The 10,901-nt window shown below is 38.4% G+C and overlaps 1 protein-coding gene across 1 annotated transcript; it reads left to right on the plus strand.

The window, feature by feature from the left end:
• Window positions 1-1,969: 1,969 nt before the first annotated feature.
• Window positions 1,970-10,111, plus strand: RHOD (ras homolog family member D; the record flags this gene model as incomplete). The annotated part of the gene is made up of 5 exons (XM_083349711.1): window positions 1,970-2,116; window positions 5,388-5,475; window positions 8,380-8,489; window positions 9,107-9,241; window positions 9,944-10,111. 5 exons carry the CDS (start codon window positions 1,970-1,972, stop codon window positions 10,109-10,111), a joined length of 648 nt encoding a protein of 215 aa, XP_083205837.1.
• Window positions 10,112-10,901: the final 790 nt, after the last annotated feature.

The raw sequence follows: 10,901 nt of genomic DNA on the forward strand, positions 1-10,901 counted from the left end.
TGAGAAGGACTTCATAGGTGGATAAAAATGCCAAATCCAGTCTAAACCTCTGGCTGTCCAATTATAATCAAAGTATAGCATTTCTCTAGATACTGCTTTCTGAACAATATTATTTGCTACTTTATATACTGTACTTACTTAATCTTTGTTTTAGATGCATTTCAATTATTGAGTTTCTTATAACAGAAAAGGTGGCCTTATAGTTTTTAAAATGTGTAAATTACAAATAAAAACTTTAATTTTACATTTCCTTGTGCCTCTTCCATTCATTCAAGCCTTTTTTTAAAGACTGGTTTTGAGGATCAGAGAACCTTGTGGTGATAACAGCAAACTACTTGCCTTGGGGGCGAGATTAATGGCCCATTAAGATTAACAGAGCAGTGCATTTTTGCTGAACTTAAAAGAAGAATGCAAGAGAAAGAACAGAAATGGACTAAATTCTCCTGGATCAACCTCTTCTGGTCTACAGGTCCTCATCAAACAAAGCAGTGAGTTCAAGGAAGGCTAAGCCACCTTTGACCTGGTACCTCTTTGTATCTGGAATAACTGCCCAGAACACTGGTCTGCAAAGTCAACAAGCTTCTGTCCATCCTGTCAGGGAATCTTGAAGCAATCAGTTTTTCTCAAAAATAAATTTTGGATCAAAAGATTGAAGAACTATGCGCAAGCATAAATGTGGATATAGGATTAATATCATGTACACGCACAGATCTCTGAATACTGTATAATATTTTGCACATGCACTATTTCCCTTTGACACCTCTTTTCTTTTTTTTCTTTTTTATTAAAGAGTTTTACAAAAACAAAATTTTACAATATATCCCCAAATCCCTCCCACCCCAAACCCACCCGCTTCCCCCCCCACTTCCCAGAGCTAAATACAGGATTATAGTTGCAATAATCATATTCTAAATAAAAATTATGCATAATATACAATTAACCAAATTCATAATGTGCTTTAACTCCCCTTTAACATAACTACAAACAACGTACCAATAACAATATCCCACTAAAATCTACTCATAAGCTAAATGGAACTTTTTAGTCCCATATTTGTTCTGAATATAATCAATCCATCTCCTCCAAACTGAAATATATCTTTTCTGTGAATGATCTTTCAAATAAGCAGAAATCTTAGACATTTCTGCAAGATTCGAAACTTTAAACACCCATTCTTCTATAGTGGGCAAACTATCCTTCTTCCAATATTGTCCCACCAGTAACCGTGCTGCTGTCCTTTGACACCTCTTTTCAATGTACACTACTCCCGCTTAAATGAGGTCTTTGTACATACACTATTTCTTATTCATGCTTCATTTCTTATTCCACTGTGTATTGAAGTGGAGCTTATAAGTAATCACAAATATGTGACACATATATAAATCAGAAATGTTTCTTATTGTGTAAATAATTACAAATGACCAGATTGTGTAATTACAAATAATTACACATGTTCTCCCAAGACACAGTATAGCTGTTCACCTGTTATTTGCATTCACATGTTAGCATCTATTCACATGCTAAAAGATGAATGTTAGCATATCTTATTTGCATTTGAACTACCTATTTAACATTTTAAAATAACTTAAAAATAACTTAAAAGGTGGGGGCAAATTTAAGGCAGCATTATGAGTTCTTATTTTATAACATATTTTTATCCTCTATCTATCCTTTATCGTTATGTTTTCCATGCTTTGTCATACAAGGGGTGGTTGCTTCTGTAACAGCCTTCCTGTTTGCTTTTTCTTCCTTGTGCCAGCCACTCTATTCACATTCCAGCCACACCTAATCTTAGACTCTATGACCTATAGTTGCTATGCTGAAGACTTTGATTTTAAGCTACAGAAGGACAGGAAATAAGCAGCAATGTGAGAGTAGAAAACTACTCAGAAAGGAGAGGCATCTTCATGGCTCATTTTCTTAGATCATTCAAAAAGACCTTGTTGAAGTGTCCTGGGAATTGTTAGACATGCAAAGAAGTCAAGAGGCTCCGGGGCAGTCAGGGTCCAAACAAGAGACCAGAGGAATTACTGAGATCAAGCTGGTGGTAATAGGAGATGGAGGTTGTGGGAAAACGTCCATGCTCATGGTCTTTGTCAAAAGAGAATTCCCTAAGGTAAGTTTCTTTTATCCATAATATCAACCTCACATTTCCTACTGCCAGATCTTTCCTTTTGTCAAGATCTTTCTTATTCAAGATAATTTATTCAAATATAGTTTCTGTAGAATAGATCCTATCAAGCCTACTATTTTTCTTAAATTTGAAATGTTTTAAATTCTCATAGCAGTTATACCTGGAACTTTCTTCTTCCTTTCTCATGGAAAAATAGCTGAAGCATTGTGGTAGCAAATCTTTCTGGAGTTTTTCTGTGGATATAGACTCTAACCAAAGGTACTAATAATACTACTGAATTGCGGGCTTTTTTTGTCATAGAATGCACTGGAACAGAGTTTCGGCACCTTTTTTTGACAGATTTTCCAGAGTTGTGTTCTTTTCCTGTTCCCCTTCCTATCCTGGTTTGCTCTCCGGCACTGTCTGCCTCCTCTAGGAGGAGCCATGAGGTGCCAGACCAACACAGTCAGAGTGTGGCTTGGTTGGATGGGTTGGACCATGTGGTGTGGGTAGGCAAGGCGGGTTGTATGATGTGTGTGAGTTCCAGCACTTTTTTTTTAACAAAAAAAGCACTAACTAAATTCACTTTACTTAACTACAGCATTTTTCTAATTGCCACTGATATGCTAAGTACAGCAGAACAGGATTAATAATAATAGTAGTAGTTGGAAGAGACCTTAAAGGTCTTCTAGTCCAACCCCCCTGCTCAGGCAGGAAACCTTATGCCAAGGGTGTCAAAGATCCAGAAGCCGCACACCCACCCCATTGCTGGCAATGGCAAAACTGTCCCGATACGTTGTGCGTGACTTCGTGGGTTTGACATGTCTGCCCTATACCATTCAGAAAAATTTTTGTCCAGTCTTTTCTTTAAAACTTCCAGTGTTAGTGCATTCACAACTTCTGGAGACAGGTTGTTCCATGATTAATCTATTTCATTAGGCCCATTGAAGTATACGCTACATGTATATATGATAAGAAAACAGTAAGCACTTAGTCCATGTCTAACTACCCATACATCCATGTTCGTGGACGCATTCTGCCAGTCTTCTGCCTGTTTGTCCTACATAGTGGTTATTGTAGTCCTTACATTGTATGTTGTAGATGACTCCTGTTTTTCCTTCTGGGGTTGTTGGGTCTTTTGATTTGCTTAGGATGTTTTGAAGGGCTTAAGTTGGCTTGTGTGCTATGCTGATTCCATGTGATTGTCATACTCTGTTGGTGGTTTTTAAGATATTCTTGATGTATGGCAATGAAATTCTTTTTAGGGTTTGTATTGGCTGTGCTGTGTTGGGTTGAGTTGAGTGGTCAGGTACATTTTGATAAAGTTGTGTGGATATCCATTTTGTTGGTATATGTTGTATAGATGCTTTATTTCCTTTTTCTGCTGTTGCGGGTTGCTGCAGTGTGTTTGGGCTCTTCTAAATAAAGTCCTTATGCAGCTTCTCTTGTGGGAGGTTGGATTGTTGCTTTGATAGTGGAACACCTGGTTTGTATGAGTGGTTTTTCTGTAGACTTGCATTTCTAGTTTGCCATTGTGGTCCCTGCTGATCAAAATGTCCAGGATGGGTAGCAAGTTGTTGGTTTTTTTTCTTCTCTAATAAACTGGATTACTTTAAAAATGTTAATGATGGTTCAGTGGGTGTTCTCTAATTGGTCCTTTTTTATTATGGTGAAGGTGTCGTCAGGGGAAGTGATGCACTCATGGGGGAGGGGTTGCAGTGCCTTACTTCAGAACCTGCCAGGAAGATGGGATAACCTTGGAAATCAGATTTGACCACGGGACTGAATTCTATATCCTTGGCAATAACATATATTCATTGTTATTCAATTAGCTATTAGCAATACAATTTTTACATCCCACCCAATGTAATGTAATGTAAATAATACAATACAATACAATACAATACAATACAATACAATACAATACAATATTCCACTGATGCAGGCTATAGAATTTAATATCAGTTTATAATTTAACAGTTTCATATTAGAGTCTTCCTTGAAAATTATTTGTTTAAAAATAACCACAAAAAAAATTAGGTCTCCAATAGAAGAGAATGTATGTAGCTCAGGGCTGAATTGTGGAGTCCTTGGTGCCCCCTAGCTTGGTTGCTTGCTTGCAGACATCTCACCAGTGTACTGATGATGTTATCTAGTTGGGTAATGAAACATCTGCATGCAAACAATCAAGCTCAGAGAACACCAAGGACTCCACAAATCATTATCTGCATGTCTAAGCTGAAGTGATCTTATCTTGGTTACTTTTATCTATATGTTGCCTTGACAACTGAATCAGTTTTATTGCAAAAATAAGTCAGTGTGGATTGGTGACATGTGGCAGAGATAGAAAAGAAGGAAAAGCAAAGGAATTACTTTCCTATAGCTTTGTGAAATAAAAAAAAATGGAAATATCTGTCTATATAACTCTGAGGATTTTGCTTTACCAAATGTAATCTAGAGTCAGATGAAAATTGGCTCCAGATTTATACTATTAATTCAGCACAAGTGGGTAATATGCTTTCTCCCTCAAGGATTGTGGCAGGGAGGCCATGGGTGAAACAATAACTGGGATATGGATCACTTAGAAGTGCTCCTCAAGGCACCCTCTCAGAGTGAGATATTACTCAGGTTGGGCCAACTGAGAATGGGCTTTTTCACTGTTGCCAGAACTCAAATTTCCTTGCTATGTATTTATTACATTTTTTATTATAGGAAAACACGCTTTTATTTCTCCAGATTGTCTAATGCTAATTTTCTCATCTCACTCCAATGGAGCTTTTTAATTGATCTGTTTTTGTTGGCTACTGGCTGTTTTAATTATTCAACATATTGTTTCAGATGTGTTGTCCATTTGTTAGTTGTTGGCAGTGCTTTTTTTGTAAAAGAAAAAGGTGCCGGAACTCACACATGTCATACAACCCGCCTTGCCTACCCTACAAGGTTCCATCCAAAAAAGGTGCCGGAACTCCGTTCTGAGCGTTCTATGAGAAAAAAAGCCCTGGTTGTTGGGGGGATTTGTTTTCTGATGCTATTAATTAATGCTAGAATTTTTTTGAGAGAGACGTTAAATATCATTCTTCAAAATGTTTTGAAGAATTTGTAGGAAAAGATTTGTTTGGAAAAGCAGCCTACATATTCTTAAACAAATAATGTGAAAGGAAATAGATGCTATGGAAGAAAAATTTAGCCTTGCAAGGATAGTATCAGACCAACCAATCCTTCAAGAGATATTCAGTTAAGCAAAACTGTAACTTTCTTCATCTTCTTCTTCTAGGTTTGTATCCCAACAGTTTTTGAGAAATATTCTGCTCCCTTTCACGTTAATGACAAGCAAGTCCATATCAGTCTTTGGGACACAGCAGGTAAGGCTTATGTCAAAACGGCAGCATTGTTTTTTTAAACAGATACATTAGTTGAAGCATGTCAAACTCGCTGTTATGTACTCGGCTCATTAGTAATACCACATGGGTTACTGGAGCAGCTAACGGCTCTCCAGCAACCCAGACTACAAGTCTCCAGTGCTGCTATTGGCTACCCCTAGGCGGCAATGGTTGCTTCAAACCTATTGGCTGCCGCCTAGGGGCTAGACTATATATATATTGTGGCTAGTTGCAGCCATTTCCCAGTTCTGATTCTGCACGAAATAAACCATGAGTTTTCCTGTACTCATTTACCTTGTCTTCATTCCTGTGCCAAAGAACCCACTACAGAACACTCACGACATCACATGATGTCGCATGACGTATCGTGACTTTTTCCCCATTGCCGGCAATGGGATGGGTGCGGTTTCAGTATGATGCATCCAGCCCACAGGCCGGCTGTTTAACATGCCTGCATTAGTGAAATAAAAATCTTTCCAGTGAGATTGCATTAGTAGAGGAATGAGCAAGCTTTTGCCTGTATAGAGACATCATCTTCCAGAAGGAAGTTAAATGCAGCTGGGGTTTGCCAACAATTTTTGGCTACTGATTGAAAGCCAGCTAATCTGGCAGAATTATTTGCTTGGGAAAAAAAAGCAACCTAAAACATAGCAATGTGGGGGTGATGAGATGAATTTAATTTAAAGAATTATCTTTCACTACAGTATTAGCTTATTTTGACAAAGAACTATGTTCAAATATAGTTGCTCTCTTTAGGAAGTGTGTAAAACACATCACAATCATTTATCCACATATGGACAGAAATACGCAGCCCACAAGCAAAAAGCTTTCTGCTCTTTTGGGATGGTAGTATCACCTGATCTCTTTATGCATCACAATGTTTTACCAAGAAGGAAATCTTGTGGTGATCTACCATGCAATGAACATTTTGCCTTATCAGAGCTGGTGTCCCTCAAGTGTGCTGGGCTTCACAGCCTACATGCTGACTAGGGATGATAATGAGAGTGAGTCTAATCCATCTGTTGAGACAGATTCCCCTGAAGTTCCTCTGCATGGCTGAAAGAAACAATTTGCCTCTTACAAAGAAGGTAGATCACTCAGGATACCCTGTAACCTTCCCTTCACTGCATAATAAACAAGATACTTTTTATATATACATTTTCAACGTTGCCCCCACTTTTATACATTTTATAGCCTTGGTTGCTCCCACTTCCCCTGCTGCCCTATCTATTGACAGTACTGAGATCTTCCTGAAGAAACTGTATTTCAGAGGCAGATAAGTGTAACAAAAAGCCCCTTTCAATGCTTCCTTTCATTAAAATATATAAAAATAAGCCAAGGTGGAGAAGAAGCAAATGACAAAACCTCCCTTACAGAGAATCTCAGACAATCTCTCGGAGTTCAAAGTGGCCATTTCTAGAACCTTGAAATTTTCCTATAACATCAGTCCAAAGATACTGGATGTTATTTTCTGGAGATGAAAGAAATATTTTCAACAAAGCTGAAAGAACAGTGTTTCTTTCATCTCTAGAAAAAAGATCTACCACTTCCATACCTTGAATCCTGGGGATTATGTTGCAGAGAAAACAAAAGATTGCACAGTACATGTCAACAGTTGTAGTTGTGTTTCTCTAGATCAGACATGTCAAACACAAGGCCCGGGGGCCGGATCCGGCCCGCGAAGTGGTTTCATGTGGCCCGCGAAGCCATCCTGGAAACAGTGAGGGAACGGCTCCCACTGCATTGGTCCTGGCCCAGAGACCCTCCTTCTGCCAGAGACCCTCAGATCTGTCCCACTCCTGCCCAGGCCCCCATAGGCACCCTTGATGCGAACGATGTAGAGCTGGCCATGCCCAGCTCTAGCCACGCCCACCCAGCTCTAGCCACGCCCACCCAGTAGGCCATGCCCACCCAGGCCACACCCACCCGGCCCCTTGAGGGCAACCGCAATGCTGATGCGCCCTCAATGAAATTGAGTTTGACACCCCTGCTCTAGATTGTGGGAGAAGGAATAAGACAAAGAATGGCTTTCTGCCACTTCTGAATTTCTAAAAAAGAAATCTAAGTAGGGAAAGATCTGGTAAAGGTAGAATGTCACCATTTATCCTAGCCAGTCAACTCAAGCAAGTTGTTTATCTGGTTATAATGTTTTGAAGATAACTATTGTTTCTTTGTCTCTGAATGCTCCTATGCACAAAGGAAGCACATTAAGAATGTTAAGTGTGTGTGTGTGTGTGTGTGTGTGTGTGTGTGTGTGTGTGTTCTTTAAGGTCCCTGAAAATTACACAGTGATCAACAAATACATAAAATCACAATCTTTTACACATTTAATTAGAAGCAAACTCCACTGAATGGATTGAGAAAACAATGTTTATTAGTATACTATTCATTTTATTTATTAGATTTTTACCATGCCTTTATTATTTTTAAAAATAATTCAAGGTGGCAAAGATACCTAGTACTCCTTCCTCCTCATGCTTTCCCCACAATGATAACCTTGTGAGGTGGGTTAGGCTGAGAGAGAGTGACTGGACCAAAGTAATCCAGCTTGGCTTTCATGTACTTTAAATTACTTAGGGATTATATAGGATGGACATATACTACCTTATATATTAATATGGCTACTTGTGGCTATTATGGGAAGCAAAATGTGCTAAGGGACATATAATGTGCATACAGTATATTGTAAATCAGGGGTGTCAAACTGCCAGCCCGCAGGTCAGACGTGTCACGAAACCGCGCCCACCCCATTGCCAGCAATGGGGAAAAAGCTCCGATACATCACGTAACATCACGTGATGTTGCGAGTTTGACATGTCTGTTGTAAATGATACTTATATATAAAATATTAATCAATGCACATATATGTTACATTATTCCGTGCAGGACAGGAAGATTATGACAGACTCCGTCCTCTGTCTTATAATGGGACCCATGCAGTGATCATATGTTATGATGTCACCAATCCCATCAGCTTCAACAACATCCTCACAAAGGTAACAAGACCAACATAATGTGTGAGCTCAATGAAAATCGCTCGCTCCAGTATCTATTGAAAAGGTGTGTGTCTTACGGTAAATAAAATAGTTAAATTGTTATACCAGAAAAACTTGCCGCTCTCCCAAGGACACCCATGCAGCTTTTGGGTTTGCTTCCTTTTCTTCTATTTCACTCCATTTTGTCCTGCATAATCATTTTATTCTAGTCCATCATCTGGTTTTATCACATGCCCTAAATGTGCCTGTCGTTGTTAAATGGTAGAACAGATCGGCTTTATTTGGTCCAGAATTCAGACTGATTAGTTATAACTGATTAGTTATTCTTGCAGTCCATGGTACTCTTGGCAACCATCTCCAAATCCAGAATCTGAAAGTGTCTATTTTCTTTCTCTTCTTCTTTCTCTGAGTCCATCTTTCACAGCTGTACATTCCCACTGAAAGACCATTGATGAAAACAAATTCCTTGAGTAAAAACTCATTCATTCTAGATTTACATCCTTTATAGAAGGCTCTTTGCTAGTTTTCAGACATGTAGTAAAAAATAAACCAGATTCTATATACCTGAAATCTGTCTACTTTTGATGTTTTTTAATCCCATCTGTCTCTCATTTTAGTGGTACCCTGAAGCAAACCATTTCTGCAAAGGGATTCCAATTTTGCTAGTTGGTTGCAAAACTGACCTAAGGAACGACAAAGTTCTACTAAGGAAGTTACATCAAAACCAACTAGAACCCATCACATACCAGAAGGTAGTACAATCAGACACTCACTGTTCTGTATAATCATGTTGCACTATACAGCCATGATCTTTACCTCCAAAAAACATAATACATTAGGTGATGTTCTGCCTACATTCTGTCTCATCAAAGCTAACAAAATGTGCTAATAATAGCAGGGCTGAACGATACTTCAGAAATAATACAGAAAGTATGCTTTGAAATGTATGAAAGTACAAAAGAACATGTCTGCAGCTCCTTAGAGCTGCTTCTTCTTTTCCCTTGACTGCATGCATATGGTCTCAGGAAATGTTGCAGCTATTTCAAAGAATTGTAGGCATATGCTACATTTATGCCCTTCCATGTTCTGAAATGCATTTTTGGAATCAAATCCAATGCACTTCCCTACCCTAATATTCAGCCAGATCCCATCAAGTTGGGCTTGATAGCTGGAAATTACACAGACAAATGGTTACCATTGCATCCTCATCTTGAAATACCATCTGTGCTTTGTTGTAGCTCAGTATTGTAAGTAAGTTGCCCTTTACCCATTCTACCCATTCCTTAAATCAGGAACCAGCAGCAGTTGTTGGAATTCCAACTCTCATCACCTGTGAGAGGAATGACCCATGGTACAAAATGATGGGAGTTGCAGTTCAAGGCCTAGAAAGCCACACATCGCCTACCCTGCCCTAATTTTAAGAAGATATGTCAATGTTGTTCTTTTTATTGTAGGGAGAGGCCTTGGCTCGGAATCTCCACGCAGTTGCATATTTTGAGTGTTCAGCCCTCTACCATGAAAATATCACTGACATATTCACAGAGGCTTCAAGAGCAGCTTTGAGTAGGATGAAGAAAGAACAGCAAAGGCAAAGGCTCAAAAAGACTTGTCTCCTTACCTGACCATCATTTGAGTGACTCCAGAAAATTTGCAAATGTTCATATCCACTCAGTGAGATGAAATCTTTTAGAATAACATCTCCTCATAAAGATGTTGGGAGACTTTCCCGAGATGGACCAATATGCAAATAGATAGAATAAGATTACATAGAATATCAAGCTTCCTGAATCTAATGGTTCAATATTCCATTTACTGCACAGCAGTTCACCTTCAATAGTAAAGAAGATCAGAAGATGGCTCCAATATTTAAATCAAAATGGAATACTGTCAATGATCATGTAAAGTCATCAGATATTCAAACACTGATTACACTACATCATGTAAAATTCACAATGCTTAATGCTACATACCAGAGCGCAATACCACTCTATTATTTTGCTGACTAAAACTGGAAAAATAATATTTATTAAGTACCTGGCAATTCACTGTAGTAGTCAGGAAACAAACATTGTTTTAGTGTTAGTCATGTTCAAGTTGCGCACAATGTCCTACTTGTCCTCATTACTGGTCATCTACACTATGTAGACTCAACAAATGTTTCTTAAGAAGCTACAATAATAGATATGAATTGCTCAAAGTAGTTCTAATGTATTTCTGAATTATTATTTTGTTCCAATATTTAGGGTGTCTCCTAAAAACATTATTACAGTTACTCCAGTGTTTTCTTCAATAACACACAAAAGAAAAATTCCGAAACCATGTATTTTGGATCAGATGAATAGAAAAATTAGAAGAAACCCTCAAAGGAGTATATCAAAGAGAAGAATAATAATGGTATTATCCTACAACTAG

Source organism: Vipera ursinii, assembly GCF_947247035.1.
Source record: "Vipera ursinii genome assembly, chromosome: 1".
NCBI classification, from domain to species: Eukaryota; Metazoa; Chordata; class Lepidosauria; order Squamata; family Viperidae; genus Vipera; species Vipera ursinii.